Source organism: Anguilla rostrata, chromosome 13, assembly GCF_018555375.3.
Source record: "Anguilla rostrata isolate EN2019 chromosome 13, ASM1855537v3, whole genome shotgun sequence".
Classification (NCBI taxonomy): Eukaryota; Metazoa; Chordata; class Actinopteri; order Anguilliformes; family Anguillidae; genus Anguilla; species Anguilla rostrata.
In genome coordinates, this window is record NC_057945.1 from 16,645,351 (window position 1) to 16,669,493 (window position 24,143).

The window sequence follows — 24,143 nt, forward strand, 5'->3', positions numbered from 1 at the left end:
GTCCTTGAGTGGGCTGGACTGAAGGTTGTATCCAAAGTTCAGGACACAAAACTTCTGAGCCAGTCAAACCACCTCTAGCCAGTGCCTCCTCCACCACCTCCCGCACGTGAGGATGAATACAACTGGCCAGGCCGCCCAGCAACCTGTCACATCTCCTAACAGAGTGGACACCCAGATCCCTTGCCAACTCCACAGCAGTTTTCCAGCGCCTGTTCTGAATGTCCAGAAGATGGATGAGTCTTATTACCCCACCTCTAGCAAAGGTGTGGAGGGACAGTCCAGACTGTAACGCCGCTTCAGGAAAGAGGGGATTAAAAAACAGACACTCCTGGAGCACAGAGTCCCTTGTGACTGCTTCCTCCCGCCCCTCTACCTTCAGCAGCCCCAAGCCTTGAGCATGCTGCAGTAAAACCAGGGAGCCCTCTGTGCGGAGCCTGGAAATGTCCATTCTGAAAAGCTGCCAATCACAGCCCAAACCCCCACCTTCCTCAGGAAAAAGAAGGCTCCTGGCCCCCAGCTCAGCTCAGCAGTATACAGCAGTCTCTTTGGCCGCCTGTAGCCTAAAAGCCGCCACTCTGCTGCAGACGTCGACCAGACCCTGCCCCCTCCTCCACAGGCAAATACAGTATTGCTGGGCGCGCCAGTGGTTCCCGCCCCAAAAAAAGGACAGCAACTCTGACTGAATCCCTTTCAGTAGTCCTGGGGAGGATCCAGGCAGGAAAGTCTATGCCACAGCATGGAGGCCACCAGGTTGTTTATCACCAACACCCTCCCCCTGAATGACATCTGTGGTAGTAACCATCTCCACTTTGTCAGCCGCGCCTTGATCCTGTCCAGCATCCCTTCCCAGTTTTTCAGCATGCTCTGCTTACTCCCTAGGAAGACACCCAGCACCTTCAAGCCTTCCCTGCCCCATTGCAGGGGCTGGGGAAGCAGTGGGGGGGCGACCCCCTCCCACCGCCCTGCCAGGAATGCTTCACATTTCCCCCAGTTCACCTTAGCATTAGAGGCTTTTTGAAAGACCTCTAAACTTTCACCAATGGCATCCACATCCTGTTGGTCTTTTAAACATTGTGATGTCATCAGCGTAAGCGGACACCTGTACCCTGTGTGCAGGCTGAACAGCAGTGAAAACCATGCCGGTAATTTTCCGTCTTACCATGCACAGCAAGGGCTCGATTGCTAGGGTATAAAGCATCCCTGACAGTGGACAGCCCTGGCGAATCCCTCGCAAAATTGTTATGGGATTGCTAAGAGCATTGTTCACCTTCACCAGGCTTGTTATTTTATTATACATGACCTTATTAGATCCATAAAAGAAGGTCCAAAGCCAAAAGCAGCCAAGGTCTGGAACAGGTACCCATGATGCACTCGGTCAAATGCTTTCTCTGATCGATGGAGAGTGCCCCAGATTGATGTTGAGAGCCTCACATAGAGACAACACATCTCTGATAAAAAAAATGTTATCGCAGATCATCCTGCCTGGTACAGAGTAGGACTGATCCTTGTGTACTATGTAAGATAAACTCTCACTGAGCCTATTTGCAATGGCTCTGGATAAAATCTTATAATCGGTGCATAACAATGCTACCGGACGCCAGTTCTTTAGGTCTTTTAAGTCCCCTTTCTTTGGCAAGAGTGTAATTACTGCTCTCCTGCAACTCTGAGGCAGCTCGTGGTCCCTTACAGACTCTCTTACCACCTCAAAAAATCAGGCCCAATCACCGACCACAATCTTTTAAAAATTCCGCAGGCAAGCCATCCAGTCCAGGAGTTTTTCCCGGAGACATCTGCCCTACAGCCCGAGTAAGCTCCTCCAAAGTCAAAGGAGCTTCCAGGAGAGAAGCCTGCTCTTCGGGCAACACCGGGAGATCCCTGTGAAGCCTGGCAGCCTCACTCTGCCCACTGAGTTCCGGAGTAAACAGGTGGCTATAGAAATTAAAAGCCGCCTCCAGCATCTCACGTTGGTCATGCACCTCCTTCCCGTCAGCCAGCCTCAAACAGAGCATTCTCCTGCTGCCCAATGACTTCCTCTCCAAATTGAAAAAAACTTTGTAGGACCATCCATGTCCTTATGTTGAATGATCCGGCACGAACCATGGCTCCCTTAGCCTGCTCCTCCATAATTTTGCCCAAAATGTCTCTCTTCTCTCTCAAACCATCCACTGTCTGGGCATTATTCCCCAGGCTTAAAACACTCTCCATACTCAAGATCTCTCTCTCCAGCTCACCCACCCGTTTTTTCAAATCCCCAGTGCTATTTTGTGTATATGCCTGACAAAACAATTTAATGTGCACCTTTCCTAACTCCCACCATTGCCTCAAACTCTTATAACGTGGTTTCTCTGACTGCCATGCTTCCCAAAAAAAATTAAAATTTTCCAAAAACTTACAATCATCTAGCAATTTTACATTAAAATGCCAGTATGATTTCCCAGGAACACCACCTGTGCCCCCAAAAATAAAGAAATACAAAAATGGTCTGAAAACATAACTGGAGTTATCCAGCTTCTGAGTATTTGATTACTAAAAATTCTGTACAGTACCACCTGTCGATCCTGGCCATTGAGACCTGATTTTGATTAATTTTTCGCCAGGTGTACTGGCGTGCCACCGATGCTGTGCTCTCCATATATCAACCAATTCCTGAGCTTGTACAACTCTAGTCAAAATGGTTGCTGAGCGTGAATGGGGCTCCCGTGATTTCTATCAATTGCAAAATTTTCTGTACAATTAAAATCTCCCCCACTATAACCATTCTAGTTGAGTCACAATCCGACACCACTTCCTCCAATTTATTAAAGAATACAGTCTTATCTCGATCTCCGTTGGGTGCATAAACATTTATCAAAACCACCTCCTGTTCATCTATCTTAGCTACAACTTTTAACAATCGCCCTGGGACAAACTCGTCTGATGACACCGTTGTGATATTGTTCCCGATATCAACACTGCTACCCCAGCACTTGTGTTACTCCCATGGCTAAAAACACTAACCCTTTCCACTCATTCCGCCACTCACACTCATTCATACCGTCTGCATGTGTCTCTTGAATAAAAGCAATGTTTATTCTTTTTGTTCGATTAACCCAAACAGTTGCGTTCTCTTAGAAGAGTTTCTGCAGCCGTTTACATTTAAAGAAGCTACATGAATCCCCGCACTCATTGATATAAAAAAAGAACGAAACGAGAGAAAGTGGGCCATGTCTACTAGTCTATACTGATCTTCCTTTTCTTCAACAATTTCTTAGCCGCAACTATATGTTTCTTTAGTCTGTATCGCTTTCTATTATCAAGTTCTTCAAGCGTCGCCCTTTTCAACGCGGTTTGAGAAGACATGACAAACCGTGCAACATCGGAAAAATGCTTTTCCAAAACGACGCTCTTTCCTTTCGTTTCATCTAAAAACGACACCAGCCGCTCTACAGAAATTAGTTTCCCTTACCTCTTAGAGCAGACCCAACCTCGTCCGCCTGGGAGGATTCAGAGAAAAGATCCTCGTCATCTAGGGACATCTCCTCGTCCGGGTCAGCCTCTGTCCCTTCCCTACTCCATTCGCCCTCCTCGGCCGCAGCGGCCACTTCCACCGGCGGATCGAGTCCACCAACAGGCCCACCACCAGCCTCGCCGCTTTCCACCCTAACCATGCTCTGTTCATTTAACAGCGGAGCATCACACCCCTCGGAAACCGGGGTTTCCAGCGGAACCTCCGCTCCTGGCCCTGATACGTCACCTCTTCCGGGTCGCCAGTCCCGCTAGCTTCCCCTTCAGCCTTCCCCACAGTCCCCTGTTGAGCCTCAGCTCCTTGTGGATCATTCCCAGCCCGTTCCCCTGTCCCAGCAGTGGACGGGCCCGGTTCAGGCTCAGGGCCGGCCCGCTCATCTCCTCCCTGCCTCGCTTCCTGCTCCCTAGTACCTGCTGCTTCCCTCTGCGGGCACGCACGTCTTACATGCCCATAGGAACCGCACTGAAAACACTTCATTGACTCAGTGCTAGCAAACACAACGTGATTTATCCCGTCAATTGAGAGATTCCACGCGACATCTATAGCGGAACCAGGTTTATTTAAAATCAGAAACACCTGTCTCCTAAAAGACATTACGTGTTTGACTTTTTCATTTTTACATCCTAACGGGATGGGTTTAATTGCGCTCATAACTTTACCATACCTTGACAAGGCATTTAAAAGCACTTGATCCTCAACATATGGCGGAACATTTGATAAGATAACTTTCGTTACCGGCGAAGACAACGGCAACGCCTCCACAAAACTACCATTTATTGATAAACCCTCTGTAACCACTTGGTGTACGAGGGTCTCAGTTGTAAGAAATACGACAACCGCTTTATTCATCCTGGACGCGGTTTTTATATTCCCATGGCCCACCTTTTCTCCTATCGCAAGCAGACAGTCTTCTACCGACGCAGAATTGTTAGGAAAACACTTAAAACCCTGACTCCTACTAAGCAACCCCATTTTTCACCCGAAAATGAGCTAGAAACAGCTCAAATCGGGGGGAAAAGGGGGGCTTCCTAAACAGTCTTTTCAGTTCCTACAAAACCACTAAAAGGACACACTAAAACAAGAAAAAACAAAAAACAAAACTCCACCACTATTCCAAACCACACAGCACACTCACACTCCCTACCTGCTTCCTACCCACAATCCTCTGAGAGAGAGAGAGAGAGAGAGAGAGCAGCAAAGTACATTTCGGCCTGCCATAATCTGAGGGACACTGGTTGACCACCACAAATATATTTATTTTAATTATTTATTAATTTCTATCTTTTTTTTTTTTTTTTTTTTTTTTTTTTTTTTTTGACATTATTACTATTATTATTGTTATTATTATTATTGTTATGATTTTATTATTGTTATTATTGTATAGCCTACTCGTTGTGGCCATTGCCACACTGTTGATTGCATTGTTGTCGTTTCCAATGTTGTTCGTATTCCATGTTTCCTGTTTCTATGTGTACGCTTTGGCAATAAGTACAAGTGTATTTCATGCCAATAAAGCATTTTGAATTTGAATTTGAATTTGAGAGAGAGAGAGAGAGAGAGAGAGAGAGAGAGAGAGAGAGAGAGAGAGGGAGAGAGAGCAGGTGCCAGAGCCGATGTGCACTGGGCAGCCGAACAACTTAGCCATTAAGACTTTTACAGCACTTTAGAAAGTTAGCGGAAATTACCGGGACTTGTAGAGCCCCATATCAATGATTAAACTTTCAGCGGAGCACTGTTTTAATACGCGGCGAAGGTCAATTTCACGCACCATGTAGGAACCCCAAACTTAATCGCCCTTTAAACAGCTGTCCGAGCAAAAGAGTATTACACCGCCTCGCAATAAAGATACCAAAAACGGATGGTGATGGCACTGCCCAAAAGAGATCTTTCCCTTTCGCTCAGAATATTCACGCGTAAGCGTTTCAGTTCAGTTCCTCTAGCATTCCTCGTCCTACCCAGAATTCCTGGGACCAAAGTAAGCTTCGTTAGCACTTTCTTTCTCTGTTTTACCCATCTCATATATATGAAGAATATGTCCGCCTGAATTACAAATTCTGCACCCAGGCTAGACATAAATATATATGCACACGCAAGCAATCAGACAGACTTTTATGGATACTTTTTCCCCTCATGCCCATATGTACTTACTTTTAATCTGAATGCTGTTGGCACATTTAATAAGTCCTGTTCCTGTGTCGACGGGTGAGTAAGATGTGGGGATGCCTCATAACTAGCATGAGTAAAAGACCAATGCAGACCACACATGAGGACAGCAACCAAAGAAGGCTTCACATGTGAGCCGGTCCCCTTTCATAACCAGAGGGGCGGGGAGAGGAGGGGTTGGGGCGTGGGCTCACAGACACAGAACTCTTGGGGGGGGGAAACATTAAAATATTGTTACTCACGACTGGTGGACGCTGCAGTTGTAGAAGACGAAGTCCACGCTGGCAAACTTCTTCCCCGTCTCCTTGGACTTGAGGTAGAGCTTCACCACACGTTTGTCGCCTGGAGAGAGAGAGAGTCGGTGTCGTCACTCGACCGGTTTCTACTGGCGGTTGCCGTTAAGCATTGGCAGTCGTTGTTATGTGAAATGTTCTTGGATTCAGACTCATTTCCCCTCGACTTGTGCTCACCAATAAAAAAAAGTTTTAGTTTTTCAGTTGAGTGATCAAAATGAACATGCCACACTGCACTTGTGATTAAAAACAACTGCGTCTACTTATTCATAAGGCAATGTTAAGGACAAATACCGATTAAATGCAGGTCTCCATGCTGCTTCCTAGTACTTAAAAGATATTGTTTTGCAGAATAATAAAAGAATAAAACCCTGACATCTGGGAAAATATAAAACGAATGCTATTAAGACATATTCGTACATGGCTACATTTGACAAAATGAGTCAGAGAAAGGTTGAAAGGTTAACGCGCAGGTGTAACTCACACACCAGGGTGTATAGTGATTAATCCATGACACAGGTGTGATCTATACTCTGGATTGTACACTATTTAACCTGCGATACAAGTGTGATCTATACTCTGGATTGTACACTATTTAACCTGCGATACAGGTGTGATCTATACTCTGGATTGTACACTATTTAACCTGCGATACAGGTGTGATCTACACTCTGGATTGTGCACTATTTAACCTGCGATACAGGTGTGATCTACACTCTGGATTGTACACTATTTAACCTGTGATACAGGTGTGATCTACACTCTGGATTGTACACTATTTAACCTGTGATACAGGTGTGATCTACACTCTGGATTGTACACTATTTAACCTGCGATACAGGTGTGATCTACACTCTGGATTGTACACTATTTAACCTGTGATACAGGTGTGATCTACACTCTGGATTGTACACTATTTAACCTGCGATACAGGTGTGATCTACACTCTGGATTGTACACTATTTAACCTGCGATACAGGTGTGATCTACACTCTGGATTGTACACTATTTAACCTGTGATACAGGTGTGATCTACACTCTGGATTGTACACTATTTAACCTGTGATACAGGTGTGATCTACACTCTGGATTGTACACTATTTAACCTGCGATACAGGTGTGATCTACACTCTGGATTGTACACTATTTAACCTGTGATACAGGTGTGATCTACACTCTGGATTGTACACTATTTAACCTGCGATACAGGTGTGATCTACACTCTGGATTGTACACTATTTAACCTGTGATACAGGTGTGATCTACACTCTGGATTGTACACTATTTAACCTGTGATACAGGTGTGATCTATACTCTGGATTGTACACTATTTAACCTGCGATACAGGTGTGATCTACACTCTGGATTGTACACTATTTAACCTGTGATACAGGTGTGATCTACACTCTGGATTGTACACTATTTAACCTGTGATACAGGTGTGATCTACACTCTGGATTGTACACTATTTAACCTGCGATACAGGTGTGATCTACACTCTGGATTGTACACTATTTAACCTGTGATACAGGTGTGATCTACACTCTGGATTGTACACTATTTAACCTGCGATACAGGTGTGATCTACACTCTGGATTGTACACTATTTAACCTGTGATACAGGTGTGATCTACACTCTGGATTGTACACTATTTAACCTGCGATACAGGTGTGATCTATACTCTGGATTGTACACTATTTAACCTGCGATACAGGTGTGATCTACACTCTGGATTGTACACTATTTAACCTGCGATACAGGTGTGATCTACACTCTGGATTGTACACTATTTAACCTGCGATACAGGTGTGATCTACACTCTGGATTGTACACTATTTAACCTGTGATACAGGTGTGATCTACACTCTGGATTGTACACTATTTAACCTGCGATACAGGTGTGATCTACACTCTGGATTGTACACTATTTAACCTGTGATACAGGTGTGATCTACACTCTGGATTGTACACTATTTAACCTGCGATACAGGTGTGATCTACACTCTGGATTGTACACTATTTAACCTGCGATACAGGTGTGATCTACACTCTGGATTGTACACTATTTAACCTGCGATACAGGTGTGATCTACACTCTGGATTGTACACTATTTAACCTGCGATACAGGTGTGATCTACACTCTGGATTGTACACTATTTAACCTGCGATACAGGTGTGATCTACACTCTGGATTGTACACTATTTAACCTGCGATACAGGTGTGATCTACACTCTGGATTGTACACTATTTAACCTGTGATACAGGTGTGATCTATACTCTGGATTGTGCACTATTTAACCTGCGATACAGGTGTGATCTACACTCTGGATTGTGCACTATTTAACCTGCGATACAGGTGTGATCTATACTCTGGATTGTGCACTATTTAACCTGCGATACAGGTGTGATCTACACTCTGGATTGTGCACTATTTAACCTGCGATACAGGTGTGATCTATACTCTGGATTGTGCACTATTTAACCTGCGATACAGGTGCTACCTGCGCTCTGGATCGTAGTGATTAACCTGCAGGTGCAATCCATACGCCGCACCTCGCGGTAATTAAACCAAATAAGGGATCTTCCCTCCCGGCCCTCTCGTCAGCGGCTAATTGGCTGGAGCGCTGAGGAGCCCCAGGAGCTGGCCAGCCCTCCGCCCCTCGGGGTCAGACGCATTCCATGGGCTGCCACTACCAGCTGAGAGGCAGCAACACATAGGGCTCTGCGCGATGCTAGCCTACACAGAAACCCCCCCCCCCCAACACGCCCCCCACCCCCGTATCCCCAGCCCCCCCTCCCCCCCCAGGTCTGCCGAGGACGCTGACGGGACTTCGCCCTGCCCCCCCCCCGCCGGTGAACGGAAGCGAGGGAAGGAGAGAGGTAGCCTTTAATTAGTAATGCTCCACCGCGATGATATTACCAAAATATTTCGCTCAAGGTCAGTCGGAGACAATCGGTAAGCCAAGAAAGCTCTTTCGACCGCCTCCGCGGGCTGCCAAAGTGGATGAGCCTGTCGATACTGCCGCTGGGACAGGCAGAGAGGGGCCCGGCCGCAGCGCCGCGCGCAACATCATCATTATGTGCTCGCCGGCAACGTGCTTTCATCCAGAGTGACTGGCAGGGCTCAGCTTTTACATAATGTCACTGTAGGCAGCAGCCAGGTGATTACTGAAAAATCCTAAGTTAAGTATCTGGGTTCAAGGGTACAGCACACAGCCTCCTGCCCAATATTCAGATCTGGAACCTTTATTTTTACGGCCCCCGTTCCCTCAGCGCAAAGTACTCTGTCGCATTCGCGGTGATTCTCGGTGCGAAGCGGGCTGGAGGCGGAGCCGACGGATCACCTTGGCCGCGGGTGATGTGGGCGACGTCGCGGGTGGCGGGGGACAGGCAGTAGATGAGCCCCCCCTGGATGTGGCCCTCGGTCTCGGTGAAGTCCTCGAACGAGCAGTTGACCCCGGCAGACAGGTCCGGCACGTTCTGCGCCTGCAGCACCAGCTGAGGGGGGGTGGAGGGGGGGGAGGGGCAGACGGTCGGTGAGGACACGCGTGTCAGACGCGGCGACACTTTGCAGAGCTTTAACGCTCGAGATGTCAGAGAGGTGACAAATGAAACAACAGCGTTTCAACAGCAATGTAACACAGATATGACAGACAGCAGGGATGAGTCAATGATGCATCAGATTCAGAAGTGTCACTCTTATCATTTGTGTATTTCTACTTTGTTCCAATAGTACTTTCATGTTACACATGTACCTGCATCCAGCACTTATATTGCCCTAGTATCGGTATTTTGATGTTGTAGCTCGTCGTCATGTCTCCTGGTTGGACTTACCGTAACTTTCTGGCCGAGACTATGCTTACTGTGTGAACTTAATGGCTATGAATAACTGTTACATAATGAGTATTGTACCTTACCAGACCTGTGTTTTGTAGTTGTGCCAATGTACTTCAGTGTGCACTTATTGTACGTCGCTTTGGATAAAAGCCAAATAAATTACATGTAATGTAACAGGGATGAGTCAGTGATGTAACAGATTCAGACTGCAGGTGTCAGATGCAACAGGGATGAGTCAGTGGTGTAACAGATTCATTCTGCAGGTGTCACATGTAACAGGGATGAGTCAGTGATGTAACATTCATTCTGCAGGTGTCAGATGTAACAGGAATGAGTCAGTGATGTAGCAGATTCATAGGTGTCAGATGTAACAGGGATGAGTCAGTGATGTAGCAGATTCATACTGTAGGTGTCAGATGTAACAGGGATGAGTCACTGATGTAACGGAGGCGTGTGGGCGAGGTGACGCACCTGCACTTCAGACATGGTGACGGAGATGTTTTTGGGCTGGATGCTGAGCTGGACGCACTGGCGCAGGTCAGAGGCGAAGCGCTGCAGCTCCCCCGCCCGCTCACAGCGATCCTTACGGGAGCATCTGGGAGAGAGAGGGAGGGAGGGGGGGGAGGGGGAGAGAGGGGAGGGGGGAGGGGGGAGGAGGGGGGGGAGAGGAGGGAGGGAGGAGGGGGGAGAGAGAGAGAGGGAGGGGGATGGAGGGAGAGAGGGAGGGGGATGGAGGGAGAGAGGGAGGGGGAGGGAGGGAGAGAGGGAGAGGGAGAGAGAGGGAGGGAAATGTGTGAGGCCTAGGAACGGACCACACATGTTCACAGTAGGCCTGTCTCCCTGCAGAACCACATCAAACGGCTCCAGTGCAGCCACCTGAAGGAGCGTTTCCACAGAGCTGACACTTCACCTCCCAGACAGGAATACCGCACACACTCTCACAGCGTTTAATCAGCTGAGCGTGCGGCCCTCCGGGCCCAACGCACAGGAATACCGCACACGCCCTCACAGCGTTTAATCAGCTGAGCGTGCGGGACTCCGGGCCCAACGCACAGGAATACCGCACACGCCTCACAGGTTTAATCAGCTGAGCGTGCAGGACTGGCCTGAGGCCACACAGGAATACGACACGCACTGAATGTTAATAGCTGGGTAGGATCAGCTCACCAACACAGGTATACCGCAACCACACAGGTTTAATCATTGGTGTTGAGACTCGAGAGGAACACAGGTTTCCAGACAGTAAAGGAGCGTGCGGGACTCTGGCTGGTGAACAGAATACGCACACGATTTCACAGCGTTAATCAACCTAGAGGTTGCGGACTCAGGCCTTGTGACAGAATTACCAACAGTTCAAGGTTTAATCAGTGAGCGTGCGGATCGGTGTGCAAGGAATACGCAATGCAGGTTACAGTGGCTGCGGATTGGGCCGGGCAAGGAATACTCCACGCTCCACAGGATCAGGAGAGTAAGACTGGCCAAACAGGAACACCGCGCTGAATGCTAATGCTGCTTGTGCACAGCTCACCAACTCAGAGTAAACCGGTCTAAACCAACACGGCTAAACATTTGGTGTTGAACTCAGAGAGGGCACATTTCTCTATGACAGAAGATCCAACTCTTCTTGGAAGCACAGTATTTCAGAGTTAAATCAACACCTAAAGTTTTAACCAAGAGCCTTTTGACATTTTCAACATTTTTAATATTAAAACCAAAAATGTGAGAGCTCTGCATTGCGATTCAGAGTTAAACTTCTCACCTCCGAAGTCAGGAAGAAAGTTAAAAAAGGTTAGCCATTCTATCACCTCCAAAAAAAATAAAAATGAGCTAAGCAGGGGAGGGAGCTGTGCTGTGCTGCTGTGCTGAGGGAGCTGTGCTGTGCTGCTGTGCTGAGGGAGCTGTGCTGTGCTGCTGTGCTGAGGGAGCTGGCTGTGCTGCTGTGCTGAGGGAGCTGTGCTGTGCTGGGAGCTGCTGTGCTGCTGTGCTGAGGGAGCTGTGCTGTGCTGCTGTGCTGAGGGAGCTGTGCTGTGCTTGCTTGCTGCTGAGGGAGCTGTGCTGTGCTGCTGGCTGAGGGAGCTGTGCTGTGCTGCTGTGCTGAGGGAGCTGTGCTGGCTGCTGTGCTGAGGGAGCTGTGCTGTGCTGCTGTGCTGAGGGAGCTGTGCTGTGCTGCTGTGCTGAGGGAGCTGTGCTGTGCTGCTGTGCTGAGGGAGCTGTGCTGAGGGAGCTGTGCTGTGCTGCTGTGCTGAGGGAGCTGTGCTGTGCTGCTGTGCTGAGGGAGCTGTGCTGTGCTGCTGTGCTGAGGGAGCTGTGCTGTGCTGCTGTGCTGAGGGAGCTGTGCTGTGCTGCTGTGCTGAGGGAGCTGTGCTGTGCTGCTGTGCTGAGGGAGCTGGCTGTTGCTGGCTGAGGGAGCTGTGCTGTGCTGCTGTGCTGAGGGAGCTGTGCTGTGCTGCTGTGCTGAGGGAGCTGTGCTGTGCTGCTGTGCTGAGGGAGCTGTGCTGTGCTGCTGTGCTGAGGGAGCTGTGCTGTGCTGCTGTGCTGAGGGAGCTGTGCTGTGCTGCTGCGCTGTTTTGCGCTGGACTGAAACTCCACTCTAAAACGCTGAAGCCCGCGCCTCTGAGGCAAGCTGCTCTCCATGCGGCTCTATTAACGGACATTTCATTGAGCTGGAAAGGAGCGCTGCAGCAGGGGAAGGTCAAACCGCAGCGACAGGAAGTCAGACCGGCGCGAGTCGATCTGCACCGCGCTCCTGCTCTTCCACGTCCTCAGCGGAACCCGCGCCCGTTCCGCACTTCCAAACACGTTCTAGTGGCAGAACCAGCTCCACACTGAGCCCCTCAGACACTAACGATTCATGGACGCCTCAACCCCCTCCCTCCCTGTTCTCCTGTATTCCCGTACACCAGAGACTAAAAAAATCTCATTGGGATGAAAAGAACAAGTCGAATGAAAATATATATTAGTAATAATATTATTAGTGATATCTGTGAAAATAAACTTAGAGGTCATACTACCACTCTTGAGCATGTCCAGAGGTTATATCAAACTTTACAGCTACATATCTCCTCCTCCCAGCCACCTGAAAGCCAATGGCTGTAGCCAGAGCTCATTAGCCACACCTCCCAGTCACCTGAAAGCCAATGGCTGCTGCCCGTGCTAGTTAGCCACACCTCCCAATCACCTGAAGGCCAATGGCTGCTGCCTGTACTCCTTAGCCACACCTCACAGTCACCTGAAAGCCAATGGCTGCTGCCCGTGCTAGTTAGCCACACCTCCCAGTCACCTGAAAGCCAATGGCTGCTGCCTGAGCTCGTTAGCCACACCTCCCAGTCACCTGAAAGCCAATGGCTGCTGCCCGAGCTCGTTAGCCACACCTCCCAGGCAGAACCCCCCAGACTCCCTCACACTAGCGCAGGCTCGGCCGGGCCGTCGCACGCTGCGTGGGGCTCACTCACATGTTGTGAAGGACACACCAGCCACAGTGGGGGTCTCTGGAGCCCAGACACTCCCCGCAGGTGCTGTACTGCTCACAGCTCTCCACAGGAACCAGGCTCACCTGTACCAGAGACAGAGAGAGAGGGAGGGGGAGAGAGGGAGGGAGGGAGGGGGAGAGAGTAAGAGAGAGAGAGAGATGGAGGGAGGGAGAACGAGAGAGAGAGAGAGAGAGGGAGGTATATAAGGGGAGAGAGAGAGAGAGGGAGGTATATAAGGGGAGAGAGAGAGAGAGGGAGGGAGGGAGGGAGAGAGAGAGGGAGGGAGAGAGGTATATAAGGGGAGAGAGAGAGAGAGGGAGGGAGAAAAAAAGACAGAGACAGAGAGAGAGTATGTGTCAGTTCACTGCATCACACTGAATAATGCACTTTTCTCAACATTCATAGATACAATGTTACACCGTACAAAGTGTAAAAAAGTTTTAAAAAGTGCTGAGAACAGGAGCTCCCTGAGGGCTGTTGCAAAGCACATTCGCCCACACGCGTGCATGTGCACACGCGGCCCGTGTGGAGCTGTGCCTGGCCCGAGGTCCCCCCCTGGCTGTGACAGAGACGCCGCTGCCCAAGTCACCCGCTCTCCATGTTTGGTATTCTGCTTTGTCTGCCAGTGTCTGCTCTCCTGTCTGCCGAGAGCGTACCTCTGCCCCCTTCCCTACGTGAGCGAGGCGGAAGGTTCCGGACTGACAGGGGAGCCGGCGGGTCACTGCACCGCCCAGGGCGACCCGCCCGGACCCTGCCCCCCCACGCCGCCGGGGCTCACCGATCTGAGGTCTGTGGAAGCGCCGCGGGCATGCCTAGGGAGTGTGTGTGTGTGTGTGTGTGTGTGTGAGTGTGCGTGTGTGTGGAGGGTGTGTGTGTAGTGTGTGAGTGTGTGTGTGTGGTTGTGTATGTGAGTGTGAGTGTGTGTGTGTGTGTGTGTGTGTGTGTGTGTGTGTGCGTGTGTGAGTGTGTGAGTGAGTGTGTGTGTGTGTGTGTGTGAGTGTGTGAGTGTGTGTGCGAGCGTGTATGCGAGTGTACGCGTATGAGAAAGAGTAAACCCACTTCTCCGTGCCTGTCCTTGTGCGTTTGTGTGACTGACTGCGCAGGTCGCCGGTGGCAGGGACGGGTTCGGTGGCAGCTGTTGAGAGCACGCGGCCGTCAGCGTGTTGGGAACCACGGTGACCACTATCTGACAGACAGACGCCCTCGCTAGTCTAGGGAAAACAGCGCTGATCCACGGGTACACAGAGAACTTGCCTGCGAGTGTGTGAGCACGCGTACATCAGTGTGCTGCCCGGCTGTTACTGTGTGTGTCTGTACGTGTTGAAGCGCTTTTCTGATTCTCAAACCCACCAGACTTGAAATAATCAATGAGTCTCTCCATGGTGAGTGGGCAGACACCCACCTGTATGACAAATGACAGAATGGACCTACTAACGAAACTGAGCAAAAACTGCAAGAACATTTAATATATGTACCTGTATGCTAATGGAATGTATGACCAATAAAATAAAATTAAATTCAACATGAGGATTAAAATATTCCATGAAAAATATGGGCAAATCACAAACATTGATTTCATTTTAACAACACTTTGCAAAATTTTACAATATTTAAACAGAATAACATTGATGGTTGACAACTGACATAATATTCTATGGCAACTCTTTAGAACAGTAGATGCCCAAAAGGTTCCAGAATGCCCAAAAGAAAGCCCTGGATATTACCAAATGCATTTTAATTCAGTGCGCATGAAGTAATCTACAAACGTAAAATAAAAATAATAAAACACTTATCAGAGATTGTAAAACGTATATGGCTGTTGCAAACATATGAGGGGCCTCTGTAACACTGACCCGTGACCACTGTGACAGGAAACAGAAACAGTGCTGGAGAGTACTGAGGAACACACTTGTGTGAAGTTCCACTGCCAAACTGCAATACTGGCCAAGCCCGGTCTCTCATTCGGGAACTGTGTTTGTGACCGCGGGGGGCTCTGGAGGAAGGACGGAGGAACATAACGCCCTCATTGACTGTCAGCAGGGCGCAGACAACAGACCCGGCTGGGCGAGGGGGGGGGGGCTCAGCTCCAACACGCCCCACAGCAGATGTTCCAGCGTGCGGTCAAACTGTTCTGCACAGCGATGGTGAAACACGGCCTCCCTGAAAGCCTCCTGAAAAAGGGGCCGGGAGCAGGGAGAGTTCAGGCCTCAGGCCGGGAGCAGGGAGAGTTCAGGCCTCGGGCCGGGAGCAGGGAGAGTTCAGGCCTCAGGCCGGGAGCAGGGAGAGTTCAGGCCTCGGGCCGGGAGCAGGGAGAGTTCAGGCCTCAGGCCGGGGGAGATAAACAGGCCGGGAGCAGGGAGAGTTCAGGCCTCGGGCAGCGGCGGAGCAGGAGAGTTCAGGCCTCGGGCCGGGGGAGATAAACAGGCCGGGAGCAGGGAGAGTTCAGGCCTCGGGCCGGGGGAGATAAACAGGCCGGGAGCAGGGAGAGTTCAGGCCTCGGGCCGGGGGAGATAAACAGGCCGGGAGCAGGGAGAGTTCAGGCCTCAGGCCGGGGGAGACAAACGGGCCGGGAGCAGGGAGAGTTCAGGCCTCAGGCCGGGGGAGACAAACGGGCTGGGAGCAGGGAGAGTTCAGGCCTCGGGCCGGGAGCAGGGAGAGTTCAGGCCTCAGGCCGGGAGCAGGGAGAGTTCAGGCCTCGGGCCGGCGGAGATCAACGGGCCGGGCTCTGCGTTTTTCGGGACCTGAAGCCCAGGGACGTTCCCTTTGGTGAAGCGTTCCTGCACTGCTGACTTACTTTTAAATCATATTTTGGGGGAAAAGATCAATTTAATCTGAGAGTACGTACACGAGAGAGTAACCCCCCCCCCCCTCCCGAGTGTAATTATCAAAAAGAGAAGATCCAGAGAGGTGCATACAGATGTGTACACACACACACACGCACACACACACACAGATGTGAAAACACACACACACAGATGTGTACACACGTGTGCATAAACACATACGCACACACACATGTTCACGCACGCACGCACGCACGCACGCACGCACGCACACACACACACACACACACACACACACACACACACACACTGCAAGGAGATGAGTGGGACCTGGCAGTCTGCCAAGGAGAGGGGAGCGCGTCTCACTTTACAAGATGAGAAAGGAGGATGAGAGGGGGAAATGGAGGGAAGAGAGGAAGGAGCAGATGCTGTGTGGCCTGGGGGAGGGGGGGGCATGAGGGTGGAGGGGGTGGGGGGCAGCTGGGTCTTATGAAGCTGTGGCAAAAGGGAGGGGGGGGTGTATGGCACACAGGGCAGCTTCAGTGGCAGCCTGGGGGGCACACGAGCTGGCCGGGGCCCAGACTTTGATTACTCCATGAAGGGGGTTCGCACAAAACAGAGAGGCCGCCAATTACCTTCAGCTAAAGGTGGACGCTCATCGAACGCCGATTAGCCAGGCGTGCGTCGGACGCCGTCTCTCCAGTTTAGCGCCCAAGCGAGCGGGCGCCGCGCCGCCGAGCGCATTTGTAGCGCTTAGCGCTCAGCGCTGAGCGCCGGGGGGGGGCGAGCGCGGGAAACTGCTCTCCGGAGCTTTGCTCTATTTAAACTCCGAAAAATAACCGCGGCGAGACGAAAGTCGTTATTCAAAAATAATCACTCTGTCCTATTTTCCCCGAGACCCTTTCTGGTCGCGCCGCCTCGTCTGGTCGGTCCTCGTCTCTTTTGGTGATTGCTCCGGCGCGAAGCGGAACGCGCGCCGTTCGGGAAAGGCGCGGCGGCGCCCGTGCTGACGTGTCATCATCATTATCATCACCGCGCACAGCGGAGGCAGGCGGCGCCGCGGCGGCAGACAGAGTAATGCCCTCTTTTCTTTACGCGGCACAAATTACAATTATAACCTCTGATTAAAAACATCATCACAATCAAAATCAGAGCGGCAAACTGCGCCAACGCGATCGCGCGTCTTACCCGACGGCAGGGAAAAAAACACGGGCGGGCGCGGCAAACGTACGAAATGACACATCTGGGGACGTGACGTCAAAGTTCGTTCCCCTGTTCCAGAGTTTGTCCAATGAGAACCATCGGGTAACACTAATTCAAATTGAAGAGAAGAAGAAAAAAAAATATTTCAATCTGAGTCTATCTGTGCAAGGGGTGGGGGGAGTCTCACTTTTAGGATAGATAACAGCGACAAATGGGGACCCGGTCTCAATCAGACGCGGGCAGGAGTGAATGGAGAGTCGGCGAAGAATATTTTCCCTCCATTTCGTTTCACAAAACAGGCGACGCTGCCCGGCCGGCGTCCCGCTGGCTTCCTGTAATTGTTAAAGCAGCGCAATCTGCGCCCAAATTGGAAGTGCTACGGCCACATAATGAATTGATGGATAGGCTATTCTGTGGGCTCTGCTAAAAATGACAAGGTCTCATTACACATAACGAACCTTCCCAGGAGGATTTGTTTTTCTCCTTCTTTGACGCTTTTGGAAAAAAAAGTCCAGTCTCTCAAAAAAAGGCAAATTACATGATATACATAATAGACTCGGGACAAAGACCCAAAAAAAACGAGTGGTTGACAAACACAAGAGGACAAAGAGAGACTGAAGCGGCAACGTGAAAATGGCCCTCGCCGAATCTTTCCCGGCGAGTGGAGCGCACGCGTCGCAGCGAACGACGCACGAAAACGCGCAGGCGGGCAGCCGGACGCTCCGCAGAGAGAAACACCCTCCAGGGAAACGACGCCATCTTCCCACCGGCGCTAAATCTCTCCCACGTAACCGCGGACGTCACGGTGGCGCCCGTGGGACGGCGAGGCGAGCAGAGCGAGCGGCGCGCGCTCCCCGTGAACACGCCTTCGGTCCGCCCCCTCCTCGTTATTCGCAGCTGAAATCAAAGCTGGAACCGGCCCCCGTTCCCCTCGGCCGCTCCGGCCGGCCCACCGGACCAAAAAAAAGATTATCCGGGCGACGGCAGAGCCGCCGCTGTAAAGTCTCCGCCCTTCCAGTGAGTCCGCTTTTACCAGCGCCGTAAAAACAGCCAACAAGACGCCTCGTAACGCGGAGCGCAGCTCTCTGTCCAGTAAAGCTTTAATGGCCAGTAGGAATGGCCAATATACCCGCGCCGCGGCCAGCGAGCTTGTCCCACTGTCCCCCCCGCGCGAAACCACAGACCCATCCTCTCAGAGGAGCAAGCGGTGGTCCTTCGCCCCTCCTCCTGTTCGACCCCGCCGCCAAGACTGAACCTCGTACCAACGTCCCCGATTTCAATGAGCATCCGCCAGGCTAAGCTGGGAGATCTCCATTAGCGTACATCAACGCGGCGCTGGAGCTGAACGCAGCGGATCAGTGTAAAAACAGCCATGTGACGCCAGGTGAATACACTGAGCACACCCGCCATCGATACGGAGCGATGACCCATCTGAGGGGGGGGTGGACAAGGAGCAGGAGAGGCCCCCCTGTGGTCTTCTGGTCTTCTGGATCTCTTCAGTGCCTCCGTAGGACCAATCTGACCATTACCCACTCGGTGTGTTCGCTGTCTGAGGATAAGGGGACGGGCGGTTGCCCATGGCGACGGGGTCGACCCTGGCCAGGCTCAGGGTCTCCTGCGTCCTTACCCATCACCCACCACTCCGCTCCCGCACCGCGGCCTGGCAGAGAGAGACGACCGAAGCGCTGTTCCTCCTCGCAGTGCGGCCCGTAGGGGGGAGGAGGTGGGGGGAGGAGGTGGAGGATCCGGTGACAGGGGCGGGGGCCACGCTAATGAACTCCTCACGTTTCTTTCCGGCCGTGTCACCATCCCCCCCCCCCGCTCCCCGCGTCCCCCGGACTATATTAAGATTTCCGCCTTGTAAATCAGATTTCAGGCCAGCCGATACTTCATTTTCCTCCCCCTCCCTCCCCCGCAGAGTGGCCTCTACACGCGCGGCGACCTTCAGAGCCGTTTAACTGCCTCGCCGGGCTGAGGTAGTAACGCAGACGGGCGGGCCGGCGGGCGGGCGCTCTCTCTCCCAGCTCCGTTCGGCTAAACCGCGCTGGGCGAGCGGCGCGAGTTACGGGTGCAGCGCTGGGGGGTGGGGGGTGGGGGGGTGGGGGTGGTTTGCGCAGCGGACCGTGAAGCGCTCCCCACACGGCTGGCTCGCGTACAGTGATTACCGGGCAGAGGAGCACGCAGATTCCGGGTGACTGACTCCAGGGCTGCGGTGGAACACGGCTCCCCCCTCGTCTCGGTTCGAGCCCCCGCTATGAGGGGCTAGTACGCGCAGCGGCGGGACGGCGTCATCATCAGAGGACGCATTACCGGGGGGGGGTTACAACCCGCACGCCTAAGAGAAGATTGGGATCCACCGCCGATGATGTCATTTTATAAGGAGACCTGCAGCAGGGCAGCTGCTCAGTGCTGCTCTGGCTCTGGCTCAGGCCTGAAGCCCCACACACCGGCTGGCTTTCCGGATGTTCTGGTCGGGTAGGAAAGCTGTCTGTCTGACTGAGTGAGTAAGATCTTCCCTCAATGGGCCATTTGTCTGTTCCGTCATACCGTCTGGACGTGAGTCACGAGCCTGCAGGGGCATGCAGCCGAGGAGCACGCAACCTTCCGCTGCGGTGCTGCAGGTGCAGCAGGTGCGCGTTCACAGGTGGCGCAGCGGTTGTTCAAAAAAAAATTCTAATTTCGGAAGGGGGGGAAAAAGTCGCTCCTGAGGAAAAACGAAGGAATCCACAAACCTGCTCGTCGGTAATCTGCGACTGCTTCGAACTCTCACAAACTCCATTTATACACACAACGCGGGTCACCTGTAAGCGTTTCCAAAAAAGTGCTTATTTCCCCGCGTCTTCAATCGCGAGGGAACCGACAGGAGGGGCCGTTGTCTAGTGTACATCTGGCATGCGCTAATCAAAAATCTCCCCTCCCCGGATAAACGGGGTTTAATGTCCTCTGAAGACCTGCGGTCTGCAGCGGGGAGACGTACGACGGGCTATCGGGAACTTTTAATTAACCGCTGGAGAACACGGGGAATGGTAAATTACTCTGTCAGTTTGGTAAATGGAGTTTTTGAAGACTGAGGCACAACACGACTCTCCACACTGGCATTTCCATTATCACAGGAACAGAGAGAGAAAAAAGAGGAGGGGCGGGGGGACGTATGAAAGGAAAAATGCATCTTCTCCCCGCGTTCCGCACGCCTGGCGGAATCAGCCCTTTCCCATACCGGGGGGTAATTCCCATAATCGCCCGGGAGACGAAAGGAAAAAAAATCTCATTTAAAAGTAAACAAAACTAAAAAAAGGGAAGTTGAAGGAGGACTGGGAGTTCAGGTGAAATGAGCTGGAATGGGCTCTGAATTGATTGAAGGTGAGTAAAGGCAAATGGATTAACTCCACGACAAATCAAACGGGTCCGAGCCGCCTGTCCTCCCGACCGCCTGAACCTTTCTGGCGAATTCTTTAATCGCGGACGCAAGCTGCAGCCGCGCCTCGTTCCCCCCCCAGCCTCGCACGAGAGAGGGCTGAGGCACAGCCAGCGCCTCCATTTGAATTCCTTCAGGGTAAAAAACACACACACACACACACACACACACACACACACACAGACACACACACACACACACACACACAGACACACACACACACACACACACACACACAGACACACACACACACACACACACACAAACACAACTCGGTATCTGGTGACAGGCGAGCTTCCATTAGAGCTGATAGCATCAACAGAAAAACCCGAGGTTCTGAACATTCCTCCGGCGTATCGCCGCGGATACGAGGGGCGGACGGGGGGGGGGGGGGGAGACAGGACGCGGCAGCGATGCGCCAGATTAAGACGCCGCGCGGAAGCCATTCCATCGCCGGCAAATTACCCCACCTGACTGTATCTCCTTCAGCAACTGTCACCTTCAAAGGGGCCCGCCATCCTTTAGGGCCCCATACCTGCCCTCCTTTCGGGGGGGGGGGGAGAAAAGCTCCCCGCTTCACAACGGATGACCCGGGGATCTTATCTCATTGACTCCTTCTGCGGAAGGAGGACAGTCTTAAAAGGAGGGCTGGAGGAGGACGGGCAACTTCAAAGCCACACGCTTATACCCCTCCCCGCCCCCTAACGCCCCCCCCCCCACACGCCCCCCGCCGCCGCCCCACTTTCAGACTTCGCCGGGATCCCATTAAAGCTGGCCCCAGCACACCGCGCTGGCTGCTGTGAAGAAGCTTGAACCCGGCTCTGACTGTGGCTGAGATTCAGTTTCAGAGGGGGGGTTCTTGGGTAAGCATATAAAAAAGGGAACGTGCGGCTGCTGAAGGTGCCCCCCCCCCTACATCTGTGGCCTTTTTAGTCCCTCCTCACCTCGCTGGCAACAACACATTAGCATTTACATAACAATCACCAGCTACCCAGAGGTGTGAGTGCGTGTGTGTGTGTGTGTGTGTGCTACCCAGAGGTGTGAGTGCGTGTGTGTGTGTGTGTGTGTGTGTGTGTGTGAGTGTGTGTGTGTGTGTGTGTGTGTGTGTGTGTGTGTGTGTGTGTGTGTGTGTGTGTGTGTGTGTGTGAGTGCGTGTGTGTGTGTGTGTGTGTGTGTGTGTGTGTGTCTAATGTATACGAACAGCAGAGTTTGCGTGTGCACAGCAGACACTATTTGTTAATTATGTCAGAGCACAGGGCTTTGGATTTGCAGACTTATAAAAACCGAATTACAACCGGTTCTCTCTCCCGATGCAGTTGTTACCACTTACTGTAACATAATAACACCGCATAACTACAACAGACCTGGTGTTAGAACTCAGTTCTTTTGAACGCAGTTCCAGTTCCAGACTTGTGACGCGTGTGGGCATCCAGCGTCGCTGAAGAACAGGTTTCCCATTGATCATCGCGATCGAAGGAGCGTTCCGCGGGCCAGAGCGATCAGAGAAGATCAGGGCTGATCAGAGAAGGACGGAGGCGAGGGCGAGAGGGGCGCTTCCGTGGAGTGTCTCACCGTAGAGTAATTAGGACAAGCGCACCGCCCGCGGAAACACCGCTATCTTTACGTAGCGCACGCGTTCCGCACCGTCTCAGCTCCACACAAAGGGACCTCTTACTGTGGGGCGTGCGGAGGAGCATCGCGCTCCCCTTCGTTTTAGGGCTGGGCGAGCGGATGCGGACCTGCTCTACCCCACCACCTCTCGCGAGCACCCCTGCGTTCACACTGGCTAGCCTGGGACAAACGTACCCAATCCCCACTCAAAATGTCTGCATGCTTCAGATACGTTCCCATTCTCCTGCAGTGTTTGACAGACTCCCCTTGTTCTCCGTTGTTTCTGTACGATATTATGCTGCGCGTAATTGCTCTGCTGTTGGGGAAGAGGAAGGAGAAACCGTGAAGAGTGTCAGACGTTTCTCTACCGGGAAGCGTAATGCGGGACTGCTTCATCTACGATGACGTCGTGCGCGAGCCGGACCGGCCGGCCTGAACGGCAGTGAATTGTGGGTAATTAACCTCCGTGTAAGAGTAGAGGGGCGGCGGGCCCCGTGTTTACAGCCTTTGGCCCAGTGAGGCGGGGGCCCAAACCTGGGCAGACGCCAGGCCGCCGGGCCGGGGCGCGGGGTGCGGGAGGGGGGGGGCCTGACCTGGAATGATCCCTACGTGCAGGTCTGGATGGGCGTCGGAGCGGAGAGCACACAGCGCCTGCAAATGCCAGCGGGCCCCGAGCCCTCTTTCATTCAGCACGCACAGAGGGAGGAGGCTTCTGCAGCCAAACAACAAGACTGATGATACCAAACTCACTGGGGGGGGCGGGGTGGGGGAGGATGGGGGGTGGGGGGGGTGCATCCGATCACCAGTTTCCCCCGACCGTATCGCCCCCACACAAATCATGCTCGTATTCAAATGCAGTTTCCAGTAAAAGGCTTTTTTTTATTTTAATACAAGGGGGAGAAAACAGGCCGCAATCCATAAGGGCTGAGATGAATATTTATGCTAGCAATTAGCGCGCGAGGAGCGCTGAGCAGGGATTACGCGCGATAAAGCTAAGCGATGGCAGGAGTCCCGAATCCACACTCCGCACGCCGCCCGCCCTGCCAAAACCCCCTTTCACCATCTCCACCGCCCCTTTCCCCCATCCCCCCCACGTCCCCCCACCCCCATTTTCTGTCTGTCCTTTTTTCTTCTTTGATTTTTTTTTTTCCATCTCAGATCTGGGGTGAGCCAGCAGCTGCTCTGCCCCCCCCGACCCATCCCCCCCCAACCCCCCACCCCCGCCCCAACCCCAACCCCCGGCAGGGCGCACGGTGTTTGGGCAAAGTCCGTCACAGCTGACCGAATTCTTCCATGGAAATCATTTGAGAGAAAATGGCTATTGATATTCAGTCAGGGCTCCCTCATCTGCGGCCCTGCGCCCTTATTCATGCGCCCGGCCGCCAGCGTGTCGGTAACGCAGAGCCCCGCTCCGACGCGCCGCGGAACGCCGCCAAGACTCCCGACCGCGCCCCTCCCTCCATTACACTTCCCAAATTTAAACAAGGTCTCCACGTCTCCTGCAGAAGAGCGGGAGCAGAACAGCCTCTGTTCGTACGGTCAGTGTCCTCACGTGAAGCCGTGAGACACAGGCGGACATTTTGAGTGTCAGTTTAGTTTGATGGAGGAGATACGCGATGGTGGGGGGGGGGATAACAGTGAATCAGAGGTGCCGTGGCGATTCGGCCCTGCGGGGTGATGTAGCGGTGAGGCCGTCGGGTTTCGGCCACGCTCGGGCGGGAGGCGCTCGTGAGGAACGCGGCGGCGGACGCGGCCGCTGACACCGTAATGCGCCGGGCATGTCTCGGGCTCCGCGTGCGGGGGGGCTGGGGGACGTCAAAAAATCTTTTTCAGGTTAGACTCCCTCTTCTGAAAATGTAT

The 24,143-nt window shown here is 52.4% G+C and overlaps 1 protein-coding gene across 2 annotated transcripts in view; it reads right to left on the reverse strand.

Annotated features, from left to right (window-relative positions):
- The window catches only part of LOC135238318 (plexin-A1-like), a 231,062-nt gene that overhangs the window by 97,073 nt on the left and 109,846 nt on the right, over nucleotides 1–24,143 (reverse strand). For both annotated transcript variants that reach the window (XM_064306102.1, XM_064306101.1), the window contains exons 5-8: nucleotides 13,254–13,354; nucleotides 10,273–10,396; nucleotides 9,309–9,462; nucleotides 5,911–6,010 (exon numbers count right to left, since the gene is read on the reverse strand). In XM_064306102.1, coding sequence (XP_064162172.1) covers nucleotides 5,911–6,010; nucleotides 9,309–9,462; nucleotides 10,273–10,396; nucleotides 13,254–13,354 — 479 coding nt within the window. The remainder of the gene's footprint in view (nucleotides 1–5,910; nucleotides 6,011–9,308; nucleotides 9,463–10,272; nucleotides 10,397–13,253; nucleotides 13,355–24,143) is intronic.